Source organism: Podarcis raffonei, chromosome 4 (genome assembly GCF_027172205.1).
Source record: "Podarcis raffonei isolate rPodRaf1 chromosome 4, rPodRaf1.pri, whole genome shotgun sequence".
NCBI classification, from domain to species: Eukaryota; Metazoa; Chordata; class Lepidosauria; order Squamata; family Lacertidae; genus Podarcis; species Podarcis raffonei.
This window is the reverse complement of record NC_070605.1, coordinates 59361478-59386358: the sequence shown is the minus strand read 5'-3', so window position 1 is coordinate 59386358 and position 24881 is coordinate 59361478. Positions and strand designations below refer to the sequence as shown.

General features: G+C 42.2%; 1 protein-coding gene across 11 annotated transcripts in view; it reads right to left on the bottom strand.

Annotated features, from left to right (window-relative positions):
* CASK (calcium/calmodulin dependent serine protein kinase) overlaps positions 1–21666 on the bottom strand; it is a 127027-nt gene extending 105361 nt beyond the window's left edge. For 5 of the 11 annotated variants that reach the window (XM_053386885.1, XM_053386888.1, XM_053386891.1 and 2 more), the window contains exon 1: positions 20949–21665. In XM_053386885.1, the coding sequence (XP_053242860.1) occupies positions 20949–21007 (59 nt within the window). In that variant the 5' untranslated portion in view covers positions 21008–21665. Of the gene's footprint in view, positions 1–19776; positions 19840–20948 lie in introns of all 11 variants that reach the window. The other 6 variants (XM_053386882.1, XM_053386886.1, XM_053386889.1 and 3 more) reach the window with 3 other exon arrangements.
* Positions 21667–24881: the final 3215 nt, after the last annotated feature.

Here is a 24881-nt window from a genome sequence, read left to right as displayed (position 1 = left end):
GAGGTTGACTGTAGCAATTTTACCACCACCACACTGCTCTACCTCCTAGAGCAGTGCTTTCTAAACTTTTCATGTTGGTGACACACTTTTTAGACATGCATCATTTTGCAACCAGAGGTGCTCTCCACTGGCAGAGCATGTCTGCAAGCTGCCCAGGGTGCGGGTGTGTGCACTCAGCCCTCTGCCACATTGTTGTTGCAGCCTCCTCACACCACCATCCCTGGATCCAGGCCTTGTAAGGCCACTTGGGGAGGATGGTGCGGGGACGTGACAGCCATGCACCCTGATTGAAAGACACATAATTTTATTATAATTATTATTTATTGAAATTATATACAGTGGTACCTTGGGTTACAGACGCTTCAAGTTACAGACGCTTCAGGTTACAGGCTCTGCTAACCCAGAAATAGTACCTCGGGTTAAGAACTTTGCTTCAGGATGAGAACAGAAATCCTAGCCTGGGATCGAATGGCTGCCATATCCTCCACGCTGCCGCCCCAGCAGCCTTGCTACTTGGATTGCAGCCTTGGTGCCTGCTTTTGTGCTGGAAGAATAAAGCACAGAGTTGTGCGTTTTGCTTTGCTTTGCTTGCTGCAAACCTGGAAATAAGTTTTCTCTCCTCTCTCAGGTGAGGTGCTTCAAGGGTTAAACCTAGAAACTGCCCCATTGCCTAGAGAGGCCCAGGTCTCACAGAGAGTTTTTTGGGGGGATTTAAATACTAACACCTTCCTATTCTGTTCTAGCTATTCTGGGGATAAATAAAATAAAAGGCTTTGGAATTTCCTAGGAGTAGTATGTGGAGAAGGATGCTGCTAATAATGCAGGCGAGGGGTATAAGAGGAGAAGGCTCCTCTCCTCTCCCGCTTTGCTCCTTTGAAGCAAGGAGGCTCTGCTTCTCTCCCACCTCCCCGGCTTAGAGAGCTGAAAAACTTTGATGCTATTTAGTAAGCTGAGTGGGGAGGAAAGAGGGACAGAGAGCATGGTTGCTTTAAAGGAGCCAACCGGATAAGAGTGTAAGCGGCTCCTCTCCTCTCCCACTTTGCTCCTTTAAAGCAAGCAGGCTCTCTGTCCCTCTCTCCCCACTCAGAGGCTCTTCTCCCGCTTTGCTGTTTTAAAGTGAGCCACGGAGGAGGGAAGGAAGGGGAACCATGGATCCTCTGCTCACGACTGCAGCAGATCCCCCCGCCATCAATAGGCATTTGCTCCATAACACGCACAGACATTTCCCCTTACTTTCTAGGAGGAAAAAAGTGAGTGTTATGGTGCAAAAAATACGGTAATTCCAAAAAAGGGGAGGATTTGTTGCTGCTTTTCAGAGAGTAGTGGGGGGGGGGAATGGACTTCAATGGAGGATGCAGATATGGAATCTCATTTCTTTGCAACCATCAAGTTCAGCCAGGGAGCAAGTCATTTGCAAAAGGGCTGATTTCAAGGGAGGAAAGTGTTAAAAAGGTTCGAAACTGTCAGATCTTTAAATCGGCCCCTGTAGATGTTTGCTTTTAAATGGTGGGTGTTGACCTGCAGGAATTAAGCCCTCTGGAGCTGGCAGCACAGATCACCTGCCTGTTTGCTGCGGATGGAAAGGTGTGCAGGCCAAGGCTGGTGCTAAATGGGCTCGTTGCCGCCTGTATGCCCTTGCTGCTCTCCCCTCCCTCTCACACACCAGATTTCCACCTGGCATGCACAGAGCCCTGACAGGGGTGGCAATGGCCGAAGGAGGCGAGGAAAGGGCAGAGTGCACTGTGGTGCAGGTGGCAGAGATGGGCAGGCTGGGCAGGAAAGGGTTGTGCCGCTCTGCACCAGAGAGGCTTCAGCTGCTTCAGCAGAGGGGGAATAGTAATTCTCCTCAGGTAAAAAGACTGGAGATCAGCTGGTTGGTCCAGCATGACATGACATACCCCCACACTGAAGTCAACATACTAATGTGTTGCGACACACGGTCTGGAAAGTTCTGTCCTAGAGGAAGCAGATTAACAATTTCACAGTAAAAACTATGCATTGAAAGAGCAGCAGTCAATGTACATTTTTACTAGAAAAAAGGGCAGATAACGTTAAAAGTATATTGACTTTTAGAAAATATGGGATATAATCATAATCAGTCAGTTTAGGCAGAGGACTGCTGAATAAAGTTGGTGATTCTAAAAAGTCTGCCCATCAGCAGTCATTTCATCCAGCAATTTCTGTGGGAGAACAAGACCCCATCTACTAGCCTGGCTGGGACTGACAGCTATTTGGCTGCTCCTCTTCCAAAATCATCTCCTGCACTGGGCCATTCCACCTCTGACCTTTATGTAGCATTGTACACAATCAATATCAGTATTTGCCATCCCCCTTCTCTTCCCTTTTTTCTTTTGTATTTTGCCTATAAAACATTATTTTAGGTTGCAAAGCACATCAGGTGAACTGAAAAAGGATATAAATATATGAAAAGTTGCATAACATTGTATGGCTAGTTGGATCAAGGCTGAGGCTGTAGCTCTTATGTATTCTTAATGTTTGAGTAATGCCTGATTAAAAGCTCTGGATTGCTGATGTGATAAAATCAACTGATTGCCTTTATTACAAAATAAAAACCTGTGATCTTTATAACTATCCAGAAAACATATAAACAGAAAATAACTAAAATGTGTGCGGACATTTAAAGGTTGCAATTTATTTTTTACATTCATAGTTCACCCTCCCCCCAAAGAGCTCAGGGCAGAACATATGGGGTTAATCCAATTTATCCTAACAACAATCCTGTGAGGCACCTTAAACCGCAGATTGAGAATCTGCAGAAGCAAGCTTCATATCTGTAAGGATGTGAATCCTGGTCTCTTAAGTCCGAGGCCAATACTTCACCTATCAGATCACACTATTAATTACTCCACAGACGCATCATTAATAATTACAGTAGCTTATACTGCACATTAAAATACAATATTGAGTACTACTATTCAGTGGCTGTTGCTGTGTATGCTCTCAGAATCACATAAGTGTATGTATGTATGTGTGTGTGTGTGTGTGTGTGTATATCTATATATCTATATATATATATATATAGATATAGATATATATAGATAGATAGATAATCGAAGCTAAGTTTTCTTGACCAAGTTAAGAGAGTGAGCCCATTATAAATTTATTATTATTATTCATATTAATTAAATGTCTATACAACTCTTCATCCAAAGATTACAGGGCAGTTTACAACATAACACAAAAATCATAACATTACATTAAAAACAATAATGCCTTCCTATGCCCAGTCTTTCCTTTTTAAAGAACCAGGATACTACATTATACATAGTTGTAGGATCTTCAGCAGCTTACTCAATTTCATCTCAGGATAATGCAGCTAAGAGCCTGGGTGGGGGGAATATGTAAAAGGAATGATGAACTTGATCATCATTCTGCAGATATCTGGAAAATGTATCTCACTAATTAGCTGGCTCTGGACAAATGAATTTTGCCAGGACATTTGCTATAAAGATAGTGTGGAATGCCAAAGAAAAGAGAAGCCAAGTCCTGGCTTCGAAGTTCAACAGTGGGCCAAACAGAAATAGGTGACAGAGCTTCAATACTCTTGTTTTAGAAGGTCAGTTTCTGAATGTGCCACTGTAGAATGCTGAAAATAGGATTCACATCTAAGAGAGTCATGTAAAATAAAAGGGCATTACTTTATATGCTTGGTTACAGAATATGCAAATTTATTTAAAAGCCAGATAACAAGTCAACTGGAAAAAAAAACTTTTAATTTTTAGGCCTAATACATGGCCTTAAAATAAAAATCTCCAGCTCACAACAGATCCAAATAAAAATACATTACATTTCTTTTAAAAGATACAGAACTTCTTCTGAGGCTTAGCAAACCTGTTAAGCAGCAACAGAATATACAAGAAAAAGTTCTCAAACTTTGTTCTGTGGGTCACACTTGCAGAATATTTTTTTTTCATGCCACACCAATTTTTATTATTAACAAGAAATGCATTGGAAAACAAAAAGGATCAACTCCTAGCTACATAAGAATATGAATCATTCCCAAAATGTAATTATAAACAAGCCTCTTACATATGTACCTTAAGTATATATACAAACTCAATGAGAGGTGTGAATTTGCTTGTGCCAGGTAATCTCATTTATATTCGGTCTTATTTGAGACAAACTAACTTATCTCCTCATCAACACAAAGAAGCCTTTCTCTTTTCTGTTTTGTTTTTGTTTTATAAAATTTTTATTGGTTTTTCCACATATAATATAAGACAATACAAAAGACAAACACAAACAAACACACATATAAACGTGTAAAATTTCATAGATTTTTTCATATACCCAATTTCAGCGACTTCCCCATGCCCCCCTTTTCTGCATCTCTATTTTAAACTTTTTTTTCCAGCAACCCCTGGTCCAAATTATTATTAATTCCTATCTTTAACTCTTATCCAATCATTTATCGCTGCAAATCTGTTATGCTTTACCCATGACATTTTAACACTCAATAATTTTGCAAGTATTTTTAAGATAAAGTTTAAATTTCTTCCAATCTTCTTCCGCCGTCTCTTTCCCTTGGTCACGGATTCTGCTCGTCATCTCTGCTAATCCCATGTAATCGATCACCTTCGTCTGCCACTCTTCCAGTGTGGGTAGTTCTTGTGTCTTCCAATACTTTGCTAGTAGAACTCTTGCTGCTGTTGTAGCATACATAAAAAACATCCTATCTTTCTTTGACACCAATTGGCCTACCATGCCCAGGAGAAAAGCCTCTGGTTTTTTATGAAAGGTACACTTAAGCACCTTCTTAATTTCATTATAAATCATTTCCCAGAAGGCCTTAATCCTTGGGCACGTCCACCAAAGGTGGTAGAAAGTACCTTCAGTTTCCTTGCATTTCCAACATTTATTATTGGGCAAGTGGTAGATTTTTGCAAGCTTGACTGGGGTCATGTACCACCTATAAACCATTTTCATAATGTTCTCTCTTAAGGCATTACATGCCGTGAATTTTATACCGGTGGTCCATAACTGTTCCCAGTCAGCAAACATAATGTCATGACCAATGTCCTGTGCCCATTTAATCATAGCTGATTTAACCATTTCATCCTGTGTATTCCATTTCAGCAGCAAATTGTACATTCTAGACAAATTCTTCGTATTGGGTTCTAACAATTCTGTTTCTAATTTTGACTTCTCCACCTGGAAGCCGATTTTCCTGTCCTGTTTAAAAACTTCATTTATCTGATAATAATGTAGCCAATCTCTTACTTTAAACTTCAATTTCTCATAACTCTGTAATTTCACATTTCCACCTTCTTGTTCTACAATTTCCCAATATTTTGGCCATTTAGATTCCATATTAAGTTTTTTAACTTCCTTAGCCTCCATTGGTGACAGCCACCTAGGGGTTTTATTTTCCAATAAGTCTTTATACCGACTCCAAACATTGTATAATGCTTTCCTTACAATATGGTTTTTGAAGCTTTTATGGATTTTTACCTTGTCATACCATATATATGCATGCCAACCAAATCTATTATTGAACCCTTCTAGATCCAAAATGTCTGTGTTCTCAAGAAGTAGCCAATCTTTCAGCCAGCAAAAAGCTGCCGCTTCATAGTAAAGCTTTAAGTCCGGCAGGGCAAACCCCCCTCTTTCTTTTACATCAGTTAATATTTTAAATTTTATTCTGGGCTTTTTGCCCTGCCAGACAAATTTCGATATATCTTTCTGCCACTTCTTGAAACAATCCATTTTGTCCACAATCTGTAATGTTTGAAACAAAAACAGCATTCTTGGCAAAACATTCATCTTAATAACAGCAATTCGGCCCAACAAGGAAAGTCTCAAATTTGACCATATTTCCAAATCTTTCTTAATTTCTGTCCAGCATTTCTCATAATTGTCTTTAAATAGATTCACATTCTTAGTTGTTAAATTAACCCCTAGATATTTCACCTTATTTGCTACCATTAGTCCAGTTTCACTCTGAAACTTCTCTCTTTCCTCCACTGTTAGGTTCTTTCCCAATACCTTTGTTTTTTGTTTATTTAACTTAAAACCTGCCACTCGACCAAAGGCTTGTATTATCTCCAAAACTTTTTTTGTACTAGTGTCTGGCTCTTGCAAAGTTAAAACTAGATCATCTGCGAACGCTTTCAACTTGTATTGTTTGGCTCCGACCTGAATCCCTTTAACCAGCTGGTCACCCCTGATCATATTTAGTAAAACCTCCAGAACAGTTATAAAAAGTAGTGGGGATATTGGGCACCCCTGTCGTGTCCCTTTTTCAATAGCACCTTTCTCTTTTCTGATCTTTCATATTTGTCAGAGTTGAAAATCCCTGTTCATACAAAATGTCACAGAGAACTGTAGAATAATAGCCAATGCTCTCAAAGAGAGGCATGGATGCAGTTTTTGGTTGTATATTCCCACCCCACCCCATGATACTCTACTCTACTCTACTCTACTCTACTCTACTCTACTCTACTGAAATGTTAAATGCGTCTTTGATTGTTCTTGAATCTTCCTGCCATACTTGCCATCATCTCCTGCCACACCAATGTGGTGCGCCACACCGTTTGAGAACCACTAGCCTAACCATAGATTAAAATGAGCACACTGGATTGTTTTCAAAGTTTGCTTTGCATTAGTGGGAAAAAGTGAGATGGGCAGAAAATATACCCAAATGAAACCTTACTTTTTCTGTGGAAATATTTTTTGTAAGTTTATTAGCAACTATGAGTAGAAGCCAATTAAAACTACAACATCAGCCAAACTTAGCAATATAAAAGGCTTTAGCTTTATTTACTATATAAAAACGACAAATTAGATAACTCTCTAGAACAGCCTTTCTCAACCTTGGGTTCCCAGATATTCTTGAACTACAATTCCTATCATCCCTGACCATTGGCCATGTTGGCTAGGAATAACAGGAGTTGTAGTCCAAAAACATCTAGGGACAGAAGGTCAAGAAAGACTGCTCTAGAACACAACAATTTTTTTATCAGAATTAGCTTAATTTGTATAGGAAAATTTTCCAATTCAAAAATTTCCAGAAAACCCAGATCACTGATGGAAAAGCACTTATGTTCATGCAAAGTGGGGCACCTGATTTTTACTGATTTTCCTCTATCCACCAAAGCAATATGGGATACAGCAAAGAGATCTTCTATAGATGGTTGAGCAGATCAGTTAAAATTAGGTGTGTGAACAGAAGTATTTTCCATTAATGTAAAATCACCATTTGATACAAGCCCTTGAGTTGTGCCTACTGTGCTATATCCATAGCTAACACAGATGCTACAAAACATCGGTATAATATGTGTCTGTCCTCCAGAAGCCAGGTTATAAAATTCCGTAATAAATCTAGCTTTGTAACTGTCTCCTAGGGCTATGTCACATAGAAAACCATTGCAGTAGTCATTTTTCAAGTATTATTGGGATCCAGCAATATATTATCCTGACATTTGTTGTTGGAGCAAAATTTAAAGCCACAGGGAAGACTTGGTTTTTAGGCAACATCAAGAGGTTACCTCTGTAGAAGAAAGTATTCTACAACAGCTTGAGAAGGAGATTACAGCAGGATTTGGCTGCAAGATACAAGGTAATGCTACCAAGAAGTTGAGTAACTCCTAGCACCATTCCAATAATTCATTCAAAACTGTTTTTAAATCTGGTAACAGGGATGGATTGGCTTGCCCACTCTAAGCCAACCACTGAAAACTCTATCATGGTTTCACCCAATGAAACCTGGCAATTGCAGTTTTACAGTTCCCAGGATTCTTTGGAGAGGAACCCACAACTGGTTTAAGCTGTATAATGCTGCTTTAAATGTATAGTATAAGTGAGGTCTGAGGCTAGGAATTTGCTTTCAATTGAAACCAATCCATTACCACTTTTCACTCCACAAAATAAGTCCTCTCCATGCCGCCCCTTGCTTACTACAGGGATAGCCAAGTTCTCAAAACAAGCTTCTGTGGAAAAAGTTAGCAGATCATGTCCTTTAGAAATGATTTTCATCTCCAGCATCCTCTATGTAGTTAAAACTGGAAAAGTCAAACATATGCTGAATGTAGACATAAAAGGATTTTAAAATGTTAAATGTTCTGAGCACCTAATTTCCATCAACTAACAGAAATCTGGTATAATTTGCTTTCTGGTATCCTTTGTTTTAGTTTTAAGGAACCTTGGTTTCATGTAATTAGACATTCTTTGCTCCAGCAATCCTAGGTGCACCCTGAAATCTACATAGCACATGGTTGATCCTAATCCAATTAAATCTGTTATCTACTCCCACACTCCATTTTAAGACTGTGACTAAATACAGACTTTGTGGCTTCAACATCAAGCCAGCTCTTTCCCTTCCTCTCTCTCCCTCCTGTCCCTCCCTTCACTTAAGTTCCAACCTGATTAAGAGTCCTAGGGAACTTAAAAACTTACTATTTTGTGGCTTTTTGGTTTGTCCTAATAAACCTATTGCCAGTCTGTCAATTTCTGAACAATTCTTATAGAACAACATAGGTACTTTTAAAAAAAACATTGCATTAAAAAATTATGTAACCAGGAAATTCCATTCAAATTCCTAGAGATTGCAAAGTGTTTCAGAAGTTGAGCACCCTCATATTAAAATGCCAGATCAATGTATAAGATTATTTATTCATAAAATTATTTACAGACCACCCCTCATACATCAAAGCTGTGTGCAACAAAGTATGCAAGTACAATAAACATAAAATACAATAATAATCATACAAGTAACTAGCTATCTTGAAAAAAATTAAACAACCGAATAGGCCTGTCACATAAAAAGGCCTCTAAGAGGCATCTGAAAATTAACAGTGAGGATGCCTGCCAAGTCTCTGTTGGAAGAGTGTGTGACTATCAACACTCAGTGCCGGACTTCTAATTGAAGCCAGTTGGTCCTCTGAAACACAACAGAACAACTAATAGCACTCCTCCAGGTGACCTCAGTAATCAATCTGAGATATATGGGCCGAGGCGGTCCTCAATTTTACTAAGACATTTTCAAACAGTTTAAGAACATAAGATGCTGGGTAAGACCAATTCTCTATCTAATGCAGCACTGTATTTTCAAGTGGCCAGCTGTAAGCTTCAAGAAAGCATGAACACACATATTTGCATATGTGTGTTACATTGAGAGAGAGAAACTTATCAAGCTCCCCAACCCCTAAAAATCCACTTTATAGCAAGTGCAGTGGTTACTAGCCATGAAAGCTATGTTCTAACTCCACTGTCAAGAGGCAGTATGCCTCCAAATACAAGTTGCCAGGAATCACCAGTGGGGAGAATTCTATTGTAACTGGTTTGTGCTTGCAAGCTTCCCACAGGTATCTGTTTTGTTGTGAGAACAGAATCTGACTACATAGTTCTTTGGCCTGATCCAGCAGGGTTCTTCTTGTGTCCTTAGCTGCTTTGTAGGAAAGAACATCGGATCCTGCCTCCTGCTCCAATGAGGCTGGTTGTTGTATTTTCTGAGCATATGTGGTGTATCCTCTATGATGACTGGGCCAAAGTCTTCCAGAGTTTCATTTCTGAGTGGGGAACAGAACTGGATCTCCACAGTCCAAGTCCAATGCTCTATCCATTAAATCATACTGCCTCTAAGAGGCAAATCTTTCCTCCACTGCTGGACCTGAAATGTTATTCTTACTTGGAAAATTACACAGAGATGTGCATTACAAAGTGGGCCAGAAGGCCGAGCAATGTAAAAAACAGGAGTGTAACATTAAGTATGCAGAACAGAGATGAGCTGAAAATACAACCAGAACATTCGAAAGAAGTATGCAGAACATTCTAAAGAGCTGAAAATACAACCAGAGTAGATGTGTAACCCACTTGTAGTGAATACGGCAAAGTATGATGGCTAGCGAGTATAAGCACTTAAAGAGTGACAAATATTTTCTGTAGGAGCTAGCTATGCTCACTTTCAATTGAGCCCAACCCCTATAGTAAAATCTCCATAGGTACAAGTAACGACACTTTAGGCACATCCAATGGATGCGCAATGGCTTTGGGACCCAGAAGAGACAGAAAAGGGGCATAATGGTGCGGGACACACTTATACATGCTTAGGGCTGCCATATGTTCTAATTTTCCCAGACATTACAGTGGTACCTTGGGTTACAAACACCTCGGGTTACAAACACTTCAGGTTACAAACTCCGCCAACCCAGAAGTAGTACGTTGGGTTACGAACTTTGCTCCAGGATGAGAACGGAAATTGTGCACTGGTGGCGCGGTGGCAGGCCCCATTAGTGAAAGCGCGCCTCAGGTTAAGAACAGTTTCAGGTTAAGAAAGGACCTCCGGAACGAATTAAGTCTGTAACCCAATGTACCACTGTACTGGGATATCAAAGGTGGAAGTGACATCCTTTTTGTTTAAAAAAAAAAGGGGCTCAACAACTTTAGGGGTGTCCTGGATTTTACAGAACCCTGTATGAAATGGTCACTGCCTGTGTTCTAACAGCAGCTTCAGTCTCTAGAGTCTGCCTGTCTCTTTCTGGACACAACAATGCAACTATGTTATTCCAGGAAGGAAAGCCCTTGCCAAAATACTGCAAACTTTAGTAACTTCCCAGTAGGACTATTGTAACAAACCCAACATGAGACTGCCCTTTAAATCATGCTCAAAAATTTAAGTGGTTCAAAATGCCACTGCCAGAATAGTAACTGGCTCTGACAAGACAAGAATACATAACTTTTAAAACTGTTAGTTTTTTCACTGGTTCCCAACCCCAATTCAAAGTGCTGGTTCAGCTAGCTTTCCAAAAACTCCAGCACCTCTAACTTGTGTATGCAGGCAAAGTTGGGATACTGATCAAGCTTTTTTAAAAAAATCATCACACAGAACACAAGTACTGTGCAAAATTGCCTGACCTTTTGAAACCACAAAGCTGGGTATACTAAAAAGTCCTTCATACACATGATTATGCAAATTCATTATAAGCACTAGTTCAAACTATACAGTTGTAATAGTTTGTCATCCTAGAAAAACTTCATATGGAGGAGACAATATGAATGAAACATGTACCAAAGTACTGGGGACGCGGGTGGCGCTGTGGGTAAAACCTCAGCGCCTAGGGTTTGCCAATCGCATGGTCGGCGGTTCGAATCCCTGCGGCGGGGTGAGCTCCTGTCTTTCGGTCCCAGCTCCTGCCCACCTAGCAGTTCGAAAGCACCCCTAAGTGCAAGTAGATAAATAGGTACCGCTTTATAGCGGGAAGGTAAACGGCGTTTCCGTGTGCTGTGCTGTGCTGGTGCCGGCTCGCCAGAGCAGCTTCGTCACGCTGGCCACGTGAGTCGGAAGTGTCTCCGGACAGCGCTGGCCCCCGGCCTCTTAAGTGAGATGGGTGCACAACCCTAGAGTCGGACACGACTGGCCCGTACGGGCAGGGGTACCTTTACCAAAGTACTGGAGTGTGCATCTTCAATATTCCGGCCAGTCAGCCACACCCTCAATTCAAGATGTTCCATTCCAGTCCTTCCTCTGTGGGGTTTTCTGTTCCCCCACCCACCCAGCTCAGCCCTCAGTGAGCTGTTTGATTCCCTGCTGTTTAGGAGGGTTGATAAAGTTTTCCTATGCTTCTGCAAACCTTGGAATTCCTCCCTCCTTCTCAATGATCCCATTTTGGTGACATTCCTATTGGCACTATGTTAGAGAGGGGTGACCAATTACATCTATTACATAATTTATAATATATGCAAACATCCCAACCTGAACAATATCAAAAACAAAATATTACTTTATCTTGGAGACATTAAAATTTAAACATATCCCAAATCTAACCAAAGCTTTACAGGCTTTACTTGGTTAGTCAATGTGAAACACAACCCACTAACTGTAATTCTGTGTCAGCCTGAAAGTCCAGCTATATGAGATTCTCTTAACCAGCAGCTGTGTGATCCTCTTAGGTAGATTGTTACCAACAGGAGGCTGGAGATGATGCAAAGCAAACAAGCTTTCTGTTTCAGTACACGGATAACACAAGTGGATCCCAGCCTGAGATTCTGTCCAGTTTCACTGTGGATCTTTACAACCAAACAATTGTTTAGCCAACAACACAGTTAATTCTGATGTTTTAAGTATAAGGATGTAAAATGTTGACCTTCAAAGCACCAAATGGCTTCAGCCCTGTATACCTGAAGGGGTGTACCCCATTGTTCAACCTGGACACTGAGGTCCAGCTCTGAGGGCTTCTGGCAGTTCCCTCATTGTGAGAAGTGAAGTTACAGCAAACCAGGAAGAGGGCCTTCTTGGTAGTTGAGCCTGACCAATGGAATGCCCTCCTATCAGATGTCAAAGAGATAAACAATCATGTGACTTTCCATATACACCTGAAGGCAGCCTAGTTTCAGGAAACTTAATGTTTGATGTTTTGTTTTGTTGTGCTCTGTTAAATTTTGTGGGAAGTCCTCCAGAGTGGCTGGGACAATCCAATCAGACAGGCAGGGTACAATAACCATTTATGATTACTGAAATTAACAATTGTTTTAACTGCATACTTTTATCCTTTTTAGGCGAAACCCAGCCAGATGGATGGGGTATAAATTATTATTAATTATTATTATTATTACTATTGCTATTATTAGGTATGTTCACACAAAAATGTCACATGCACTTTCCAGTTTGTCTCCTGAAAAATTCACTTTTCCCTTCAATTAAACTAACTAAATATGTGAAATAAAACTTCCTAAAGTGTTAACATTATACTTGAGAGCTTTTATCAGGTCTTTATTCAGTGTCTGAGTATAGTTGAATACTATTATATTATATCATATCATATTATAAGTGTGTGTCTAAATCCAGATTGTAATAAGTTTTTGCTGACATGCTAAAGTAGAAGCAAGAGTTTAATCCTATCCATTCAGAATGATGTGAACTGAAAAAAAAAAATGCCTATCACTTAGATGAAAGCACCATTGTTAAAGCGCTCATAAAACAGGTTCTTTGAAACTCATGTTCCTTCCACAGTAAATATCAGGAGATCATCCTTATCTTTGTGAGATATTTACACATAAAATTGCATGAATATTTTAAAGTTAGAGACTAAGCTATTTAGAAGTTAAATCAGTATATCAAAACTTTACACCTGCACAATTGTGTGGGTAGAGAAACAGCTATCCAAAATAAATTTTGGCAGATCATAAATTTAAATAAGAGAGAAACACAAGGTATGTCTACTAGATTCTAAATAGATACTGGTTATGCAGAAAGTTAATTACAACAATGATCTTTCTGACCCCTATTGAAAGAATTTAAGAATAAGATCATGTCTAGTTAGCATGTCTGGGAATGTAAAGATCTGGAATTCATCACTGGTTTATTTCCCCCATTAGATAATAACATGTATTTTCACACACCAGACATGTTCACACAACCACCAACAGCAACTATTATTATTACTGCTATATATGATCATTCGATACAAGCAATAATGGCTACATCCTTAAGCACATCTGAAAATAAACTCCACTAGAATTAATAAAACTTAAAAGTAATTTTGCTAAGGGTCCAAATATGCACGGTTGCAATCCTGATGAAGTAATCCAAACCTTTGATCTGCCATGTTGGAGGGGGTGCATGGATTAGCTGAGGTGCCTTTCTGTCCAATCCTGCTAATAAGGAGCACCCCAATGCCCAAACAAAAGGCAGGCAGAAGTTCCCACCTGCAGTACCCCTTACCAGCAGTAGTCAATGGTAACCTTCAAAATGAGACACCTGGGGGGGGGGGGGACACTTCCGGGTTAGCGCCATCGGCAATGGCGGAGTTCCTCTGACCGAGAGGAACCCGGTCCGCGAAAATCGGGTCTTGCTGCGGCGGCGAAGGCGGAGACCCTTTAAAAATCCCAGGCGGAGGAAGCCTGGGAACCTGGGATTCGGCTGACACCAGGAGCGCCTCCCCTACTCGCAGGGAAACCCCTTTTTCGGGGATCCGAAGCGACGTGGGGTGAGCGGCGCGGTGTTTTAAATCGACCGCTATTTTTACGGAGTGAAGCCGCACAGCCGTTGCCAGAGAGCGCTGACTTTTTCCTGTGGACAATTGGACTCTAAACAAGTACCCGTGAGTAGAACGGAAAATTGGATTAAGAAACATTTTAATTTGGCATTGAAGCGGGAAGGTTCTAAACAGGAAGTCCGCCTTCCGCTTTTGTAAATAGACTGAAGCAAAAATTGTGCAAGCTAAAGTCTGGAAAGTCGTATATAAAGGTCTAAAATTCCTCCAGTTTTAACCACCAAAACCCCTCTTGGAAGCAGGAGTAAAGAGGGGGAATTTTGATTGTTCAAGCCTGCAGGAGAGAGAGTAAAGAAAGATAAATTTCCACCGTCTCAAACCTGGGAACGGGGTGTCAGAGACAGAGATTTTTGGGAAAGTTCATTGACTGTGAATGGAACGTCTTTTGACAGATAGTTAAAGAAGAGAAACAAATTGATTCCAATGTTGCCTTTTGCATTTAAAAGAAACAAAAATTTTGAAAAATAAAAGTAATTCTCTTTTGTTGGACCTGCTTTCAAAAGATGGATACAAATAGAAATTTTCTCCTCTAGAGGGAGCTTGTTAAATTGTTGCTGGAGTCGATCTGGGGATTTCACAGCTGTGGAGATTAGGATCGTGGGACCAGACTCTGACCTTGAATAAAAATGTGTTTGGAAGAAGTTTTGGTGCTTGCTTTTTGCAAGACAAGCGCTTTGTTGGAGCAGATGCATGAGAAGATGGATTTGATGACTGTTGCAGTCAAAAATTTTAGACAGACAGCGAATATTTATACAGAAACCATTCAGGAACCAACCCTGGAACCTGTTTTGACAGGGCAAGTGCAAATGCAGAAGATAATGGAGGAGGTTGCTGTTGAACCTCAAGTAACACAAATGGAGAGACCCGAGGCCCTGCAGGAGCATAAGCCGCTGTTCTTGAAGACTGAATTTGGAGTGGGCCAGGGGGGGTCTGGAGTTGTGGGGGCCCTTAATTTTGGAGGGACTTTGAAACATGCTTTTAAATACTCTCTGGACTACACTGCTGACTGTGGGGAATGGGACTGTGGGGAATGGGCTGATCTGCTGAGGAGAGACGGAGATATTTTTGAGTTGGAGTCTCCCCGAGACCTACTCCTCAATGAGAAAGGAAAGAAATTAAGAAAGAGATCAGCAAAAGACAAGGTAAAGTGCAGGTATAAACAAGAAGAAGATCTGCAGAAGGGACATGGAAAAGACTTAAGAGCCTCGGACATAAGATTACCAGGTTGATGGACTAGATGGAATGGACAGTAAGGACTGACATAACCCAAGAGACGTTGGATGAAGGGAAGGAAGAAGAGACGTTGGATGAAGATTAGAAGAAAATTTTTAAAAATTTATTTTGGGAATTAGTGTAAAATTAACGAGTATTAGGAAAAATGTTGGAATGAAACTATTTGGCTTTAGTAGAAATGATATAAGGAGATATGTACAAATAAATATTAAGTTTTAAGCTTTAAGGTATTTTATGGTAAGATAAGGTTAAAATAAATTAAGGTAAATTGAACGACAGAATATAGTGAAAGATGGAAAGGATTTGCTGAGCTAATTAATAGGTTAGACTGTTAAGATAAATTACCCAATAAAAATTGAGAAAGATGGAAAGAATTTGCTGAAACAAATAACTAAACTAGAATACAAAAAGGGAGGTGTGAGGAGGTCGATGAAACAAGTACATGAAAGATAAAGATATGGAATATTGGATGTGTGTTTTTTATTGTTATTGTTGTATTGGTTTTTATGGTTTTTTTCCTTTTTTATGTATTGTTATGTATGTTTTGTTAAATTTTTTGTTGTTTTCTTTTCTTCTTTTTTCTGTAATTTTTGAAACTTCTAATAAATATCATTTAAAAAAACAACAACAACAAAATGAGACACTTTGGGACAGAACTTTTTGACATCAAGCCCAACTGAGACCTCTCAGGTTTTGCTAGCCTGGGAGCTCACATAGCAAATACAGTAGACATTTTTGCCTCTCCCCACCTGACTAGTGCATGTAGCGGGGTTGTGGATGCAGCAGTGGCTACACTGGTCTATTTAGCCCTGCCACTGCCAACCAGGGATTTGGACTGCCCATTAAATTCATTTCCATGAAACACACTTATGATCTTAGAATTGATTTGATTTCAAAGTAAAGACCTCAAAATCAGCCAGCATATACCTTCAAATAATTTTAGCCTTTGGGTCATATTCCTGCAAGACCCTTATCAATGCCAAAAAAAGATAGTTCAGATCTGGCCAGCAGGGTCAATGGTAAGAGATGATGGGAATTTGAGTCCAGCAACATCTTGAGGACCACAGGTTCAACATACCTGCTCTACAGTATGTAACAAATTGAGCAGTGAGAGAGAAAATTGCTGTGCCATTGTTCTTCCATCCCTACAGTCAAAGTTTGGGAGAATACGGAACCGAAAGATCATACAGCGAAGGCTATCATAAACCAAGGAAAAAACAACGAAGACTCAAATATAAGTACAATTAACAATTAACTGATTAAATAGTTATAAGAAAATTCAAATATAAATGTGTGCTTGTCAACTATCTCATTCATTGGTAGCAAAGTAGATTTGCATCTGATTGAGCAAATTAGAAGAATGATGTGCTTTAAGTAAAAGGGTTATCATATAGTCTTCCACTGAAAGCTAGGAGAGGAAGAGGTCAGGAATATCTCAGAAGGAATCAGAGTGCCACAGCCTCTTCACAAATGCTTATACCTGTCTTAAGAAACCTGCTAGATGTGTATTCCAATGCACAGCCTAAAGAGAGCAATTACTTTAAAAGCTCACAAGATGCCTAGGCATTACTACTGAGAATTAGCTTTGTAGATATTTGCCAGTTTAAAAGAATCATTAAGGCAGCCCTCCTGTTGGAGCTGGGAATGTAAGAAGTTGCATTTTGCCAGGTCAGACAATTTTCCAGGACTGTCTACAGTCTGTTTTGCAGTTCATGGAACTCACATATTCATACTACACACAGCAATAGTGTGTCAACAGCTCCCCCCCCCCAAAGTCTGCAATGCTTTTTATGTACACAGTCTTAATAATACTGAATACAGCAATACCTTGGAAGATAGGCCAGAATATCCAAAAAACTGATACAGTGGTACCTCAAGTTACAGAAGCTTAGGTCTGATTGATACCGGTTTGTCTAAAGCCAAGTAATGCAGTAGTAGACCTTGGAGTCTCTAATTTCAGCAGCACCCTGTACCACTCCAGAATTCAGCACCCCTGCCTTCCATTCTATATAATAGTTGCAGCACCCTGAGTCTTTGTGCTCCCCTAATCCATCTCTGGTCCCGGCTCAAAACACGCAGACAAAGGCTTCAACTTGTAAGTAGGAAAGATATCCTTATTCAGGCAAGTAACTGTACAGGCTTGGCAGCAGACATAGTGCTCAGAAGTCATGATTCAGGCGTTCAGGAGCATAGAAAGTAGAGAAGAAAGTATCCCAACAAGTTTCCCTGCCCTCACCTCCCAAGCTTTTAAAGATAAGGTATGCCTGAGTTTAGTCACAAGAGTCACTCATCTTGTGGGAATGCTGAGATTACAAACGCATGCTGTCAGGGCAGATGGGTCATTTTTTGTCAGTGAAGGCAGCACCTGATTCTAGGTCACAAGACAACACCATTATGTTTATGCTTCTGTTCAGTTGCTGCTGCCTCCTTTTCAGCCTTAGAATAATAGAATCAGACAGTGTTCGAAATTATCCATGCGCCAGGTTCATTTTGCACCTGGCTTTCAACCACTTGCAACCAAGAGAAGATGCTTAGGAACCAGGATGGCCCCTGGCACCTCCATCATTTGGAGGTGCATGCCTGGGGATCATTGGATCTGGACTGTTTTCACACACCAATACCCCATCCTTTAGAATTCCATCAGCTATATTTTATCTGTACTATCAGAATGAATTTCTGGAACCAAAATGCGTTGGGGGTTTTTGCAGCCTGAGCAGGAGCAGTCACTGCTAACAGAAAGAGGTAGGAATAGGCCAATAGATCTGTGAACTGCCCCTGGATTGAGTGACTTTTCTTCTTTAAGTTCTAAAAGTACTTAATCTAGCTCAAGTTTGTCATCTGAACTAGCCAGATGTTTAACTGAGAATCAATCACAGTCAGTCCATCATTTAAAAAATAAGACTTTAGAGCAGTTTTACCCCAAAATGGCAACTAGACATCCCATTTTGGCAACTGTAGCCTTGGTTTAAGGAGGCATTTGGTGCTTATCTTATATATCTGAGTTTCTAACACTGGAATCAGAGTTGGAAGGAACCACAAGGGTCATCTAGTCCAACCCCTTCCAATGCAGCAATATTTTCCCAATGTGGAGCTCAAACTCACAACCCTGATACAGTGGTACCTCAAGTTACAGAAGCTTCAGGTTACAGACTCCGCTAACCCAGAAATAGTACCTCAGGTTAAGAACTTTGCTTCAGGATGAGAACAGAAATCGCATGGCGGCAGCAGTGGGAGACCCCATTAGCTAAAGTGGTACCTCAGGTTAAGAACAGTTTCAGGTTAAGAACAGACCTCCAGAATGAATTAAGTTCTTAACCCGAGGTACCACTGTATTAAGAGTCTCATGCTCTACCAACTGAGCCATCTCAGCCTCCTCCCTCCTGGCTGATCAAAGCCCACCCCTGCTCTTTAGGAAGGTCGGAGGGGACAGCCGGCATCCCAGCTTCCTCTTGCACAATGGTTAAAGACAGCGTGGAAAGGGGAGGTCGCTTTCTTACAAATAAGGCTTCCCCAATTCACCCCCCCCCATATCTTCTTCTTCCTGTGAATCCAATCCCAAGGCCTATGGTCTCACAACACCTAATAAACTTTACCTAAGGCTGAATCTAGGACTTCTTCATTCATCACTTATGATCAAAGCTACACCATTTGTCATTATTTATTAAGTTACACCTACCCACCCCAATCCACCTTTTGGGCCAAACCTTCAGAAAATGGTTTAGAAACGAGGACATTAAAATAAAAACCCATAAAACAGCACCTAATTAGAACAAAGAGAACCAGCATTAAAAACCAAGAAGAGGTTTGGTAGAGCAAAAAGAGGGTTAAGAAATATTTAAAACCTAACAGAGGGCCAAATTAAGTTATCATACCAGTAAGTTCCAAAAGTGTGAGACCACAACTGAAAAAGCCCTTTCCCAACGCTAACACCTTCTGATATTTATCAGTGGCAGGACAGGGAGCAGGACCTCAGAGGTCAGTCTTAGAGTCACCTAGAGGGAATTCTGCATTTCCTCAAATACAAAATAGTGTTAATTGACTGCAACTTCCCAATGAAGGAGGAGAACCTTTTGGAAATACATGAGGGGTAGCACATTTATTGCAAAAACAACAAAACAAAGCCCTATCACATGGTATACTGGAGCAGCAAAGTTGAATGAATGAATGAATGAATCTGAGAACTATGGAGCAAACATGAATTTATAACTGATGCTTTTAGGGTTCTAACCAAATTATCTCTCAAAAACTGGTATTCCCATAGACAAATTAATAATTAAGAGTTGGGAGACACTTGTAACACACACAATTCAATAAAGTATTTGGTAAAAGGTGTTACAGGACCAAATGTCCTCAAATATTTTGAGCAAGCAGACACAAATTTTAGCTTCATAAAAGAAAACTTTGAGGGAAACATGACAAAATAAATGCTAAAAATATTATTTCTGCATTGTCTTACAGTAGACAACTATCTGACAACTATTATAGCAAAATTAGAATGAAAGAAAACAGTGCAATCCTATACTCAGAAGCATACCTTACTCCCAGGTAAATCATTTCCAAAGGCGTTTTCCTCACCATGTAGTTATCCTTTCAAAATCTGTAATAGGAAAGCCACCTAAGTGCTAAAGCATCTTCAGTTAACTCCAATATGCAAAGTTACCTGTTCTTTCAAAATGGTGCATCTTATTCTACTTTTGTTTTATCACCAAGAACTATAAAAATAAGTAGAAAGCTCACAAAAAACACAGTATCACTACTAACCTAAAACTATGAAGAAAAATAAAGTGTGTTTTGTTTCCTTTTAGTATCATAATTAATTTTATTTTCCACTAGCACAGAATTGCACAAGTTACAAACTAAGAAGACTTGAGCTGCCATTTTCAAACAACCTACCAAACTGGTCACTCCAAAACAGACAGGCAGTGGCAGTTTAGCAACCGCTGCAACTTCAGTTTTATGCAAGCTCTTGAACATCGATTTAAAAGCAGTTGCATAAGCCCCAGAAAGGCAAAAATCTCCTTCTGCACTCTTCATCATTATTATTCCAAGTGGGTGGGGGTGGGGGAGAGAAATATTTACAGAGAAACTGAGCATTACCTGAGTGTCACTTACATCGTCGCTAACGAGCTGGGCTATTATGCAGCAGAGCACAGGAAGGCACCTGGCGTGCAAATATACCAGGCACTCCACACAAGAGCAGAAAGATGTGGAGGGAAAACACCCCCCGCCTCATCCCTTCCTTGCCTACCTTCCTGGTCACACATAGACCTCTGCCAACACCGGGGCAAGCAGAAAACCAGGTTAGCTGCAGGAGCAAACAGCCGGTTTAATCTGAGTGCCCGAAGGTGGCGAGGAGGGGGGGAGGGGAGGGAGGAGAAGAAAAAGAAACAGCCCCCCCATTATCAAGTCACTTCCCCCACCGTGTGAAAGCGCGTGGGCGCCACGGCGGATTCACTTGTCGTGTCACTCAGCCCCAACGCCATGGAGCCGGTCCCTCTCTCCCCCTTCCCTGCCTCAGACAGACACGGCGGCCGCAACAGCAGCAGCAGCTCAGGTGGGAACGGAGCCGAGCATCTCTCTCCCCACCACCACCTCCCGTCGGGGAGGAGGCTTTGCTGCTTCGGTCACGGTCGCCTCCGTCTCTTTCTCTCGCCCTCCCTCTCATTCCCCCCCCCCCGGCCATTTGCCTCTCCCGCCGCCACTTACTTGCCGATCACCTCGCAGAGCTCATACACATCCTCGAAGAGCACGTCGTCGTCGGCCATGGTCCAGATGGGGGCAATTCGCCACACGGGCGGCCGAGGCGGGAAGGGGGCGCGGGCACGATCCCCTCCGCGCTCCCCGCACGACGCGCCGCCGCCACCACCGCGTTAAATCCCAGCCGCCTCACGCCGCACAGATCCAAATCCGCCCCGGAGGCTCCAACGGCCACGCCGGGAATCCCTTCAGCCGCCGCTCCTTGTTCCTTCCTCCTGTGGGCCTCAGCCTCCCCGCGTGTCTCTCTCCGTCTCTCTCGCTGCCGCCGCCGCCGCCGCCAGGTCCTCACCTTTCCCCACCCCGTCCGTCGCGACCCTTTTCCCTTTGCTCCCCCACCGCTGCGGCCCTGGAGGCTAATGCCGGCAGGCGGCGGCGGGCGGGGTGGAGCAGGGACCACGGAGGGGATGGATACGGAGATGAACCGGCGGAAGGCAGAACCGCCTCATTCGCCTCCCCTCCCCCACTGGTGCACACTCACACGCGAAGGGGCCGGGGAGAGAGAGAGAGAGAGAGAGAGAGAGAGAACGCGCGCGCGCGCACAAGGAGGGAGCGAGGGAGAGGCAGGCGCGGCTCCGACCACGCGCCAAGCAACTGCCGCGCTAAGCTGTTTAATGGAGGGCGGGCGCGCCGCCGCCGCCACCTTTCTAATCAGTCACGCAACCGCCCAGAGCCAGCGCGCGCGCTCCCTTCTTCGAAGTGCGCGCGCGCAGTCTTCTTCTTCTTCTCTGCCTCCTCCCCACCCCGCCCGGCCGTTCTCTCGTCCCCCCCACTCCCTCCCTCTTCCCCCATTTGACAAGTCCTTTGCCAGAAACGCGCGCAGAGCCACGCCCACAACACTCCCCTCCAGGGGGCGCAAAGGGAGCGCTCTGCGCAGACGCGGGTGTGTTAACGTCATAGGGAAGGCGAAGGGGAAAATGAGGCGGGGCGCCGTAGCGCTCTTCTGGGGGGCGGGCAGGCGGGCTTTCATTGTAGTAGCTTTGGAGCCTGTGCTTGGAGAGCGTAGTGAGGCTTGTAGGAGCTCGCGCGGAGAAGTGAGAGCGGCTCCCTGGCGCGGCGCGGCGCAGCAGCGTGTAGTGTTTGCGAAGAAGTAGCTGCGGTTCCTTCTCAGCGCTGTTTTCTGTCCTCCGTGACTAGTTTTTATGGGAACAAGAAGTCAGTTTGGCTTGTGCAAGAAGTTAGACGGGGCTGAGGAAGGACAGGTAATGTAGCCGGGCGTGCCTCTTTGGCGCTAAGGTACCTGACCGGGGCAGCCGGACAGGTTTTCTTCGGATCCGCACAAGGAAAGCGAGGAAGCCGCCTTGGGGAGCTGATTTTGGATGTCGTTGAAAGGCAGCACATTGTTGGCTATTTAATTAATCATTTGCATTTTCCTTGTTAAGCAAGAGGGAGAAGAGCTTGCGGGGTGTTTTTGTTTCTGGATGCTGTTTTATTAAAATACAAGTTTGGGTTCTTTACCCCCACTCCCCCAAATGCTTGTGTTGGATGTTTGACTTAAGTAGGAATGTAGTTATTTTTAAAAGGTGGGTTTAAAGCATACTTGTTAGACTGCAACAGGAGACAGGCGTACTTCATGACAATATTCATAACTCTGAGCTGGTAGTCACACCCCTAAGACTACAGAACAAAAATGTATTTTTTACTTATGTGGACATTATGCCTTCAATACCAAACTAGCTTTTTTTGCTTACTCAAAAGTCTGCTCACTATTTTGTAATACTTTATCTTATATGGTGAATTTATCTATGAGAAAAGCTCACTTATTTATTTGGTATATAGACTGTGATAAATAATGCTGCAGTAGATATCATCCTTGCTGTGAAATAAGTGGTGGATCCCTTCCTGGCTCTGCCACTCCAGTGTTGAGTGAAATGCTTTCTCTGTGACCACAAAACAAAGTTCTCCTTTTACTCTCTCACTTAAGTTTAGCATGCCTGAAGTTTAATGGAAGAGTATGTGTTTTGTGTGCAGGAGTTCCTGGAATCTACAGCTTCAGTTAAGAGCCTGTGAAAGCTGCTGCCAGTGGGAGTGGTTGGGTAATGCTTGGCTAGATGAACCAATGCAGCTTTTATGGGTGCTACTCCTGAATCTGATATCCCAAGAGCGTGAAAGCAAAATGAGAAATTGTGATATTTATATAAAACTGTTGTGAAGTGAAAGAGTACACAAAAGACATGGTTCAGATGTGCCTTTCTGCCCAGGATATGTTCAAACTGCAGTTGCGTATTAATAACTTTAAGCAAATGGACACAGCAATTATATATGTAGTGCAACTGTTTCTGTATATGACACTTTTGCTGTAAGAAAAAGAGCTTAAATGAAATGTCTTGCAGACATGCAGCCTGGTCTTCAAGCTAAGATCTCCCTTTGTTATCTTTGCATATGGGAAGGTGACTTGCAGTTACATCTACAGTCATACCTCCGGTTACAGACGCTTCAGGTTGCGTTTTTTCGGGTTACAGACACACCGAAACCCGGAAGTACCAGAACGGGTTACTTCTGGGTTTTGGCGATCACGCATGCACAGAAGCGCTAAATCGTGCTTTGCACATGTGCAGAAGCACCAAATCGCAACCCGCACATGTGCAGATGCAGCACTGCAGATTTCGAACGCTGCGGGTTGCGAACGTGCCTCCCGCACAGATCACTTTCGCAACCCAAGCGTCCACTGTACATTGTATCCTGCTGTACTGTCTTTATTGAAAATTTTATCTTGACTATTGTTTAGGCTAGTCTCTCCTACTTACAAGAGTGAGTCCCATTGAGCTTGGTGACTTCTGAGTAAACATGCAGTGGATTGTGCTGCTATGCCTGGATAAAGCAATCCAAACAGTTGCTCCTGGACCTGCTAAGGAGGAGTGCCTCTAGACACCTACCCAATAATCAGAGGGATGGAAGCCTAGGTGGCATCCCAAATTCCCAAAACAGAGCATGGTGGGGAGCTGCGCCAGCACTGCTGCCCATCATGTGACAACAACAGGCCTGATCCAGACCTTTTTGGTGTAGCAGCCCAGGAGCTAGCATAACAAAGAGGCAGTTTTCCTGTCCCCTCACTTTGTCATGTTGGCACAACCAGACGGGTTGTGGCAATGGCTGTGCCACACTCCATTAAGCCCTGTCATTGCTGGCCCCTAAATGAAGAACCTAAAAAGAATCTGCAGGATCAGGCCAGTGACCCATTTAATTCCAACAATCTCTTCTCAAAGTAGCCAACCACATGGGAAGTACATGAGCAGAGCTCAACAGCACTCTCTCCACTTTGGACGCCCAGCAAGTGGTATTCTAGTTTTAGTGTTATGAGGGAGAAAAACATTTCTCTACCCACTTCTCCCACATCATACATACCGGTAACTTTATACACTTCTGTCCTACTCTTTCTCCTCTTTACTCAAAAACCTTTCCTCATAGGGGAGTTGCTTCATTTCTTTAATCATTTTGATTATAATTTTTGGATTTTTTTCTCCCCAGCTGCACAATATCATTTTTGAGATGAGGCAACCAGAATCGTACACATTACTCCAAGTGCAGGCACACAATAGATTTGCATAATGGCATTATGATATTGGCTGTTGTATTTTCAATTCCTTTCCTAATGGACCCTTGCATAGAATCTGCCTTGTTCTCTATTGCTGCACCCTTGGTCAACATCTTCACTATGACTGCAGGGTCTTTTTCCTGGTCAGTCACCACCAGTTTAGATCCCATGAGAGTATATGTGAAATTACGTGGAGTTTGTGCATAGACATCACTTTATACTCTCTTACGTTGAATTGTGTTTGCCATTCTACCAACCGCTTACTCTTTTTGGAGAATAAAGGTAAAGTTTTTTTCCAATCATACTGACTCACAAGTGGAAAATTTCTTTGCAAATCTTGGCAAAGTCTG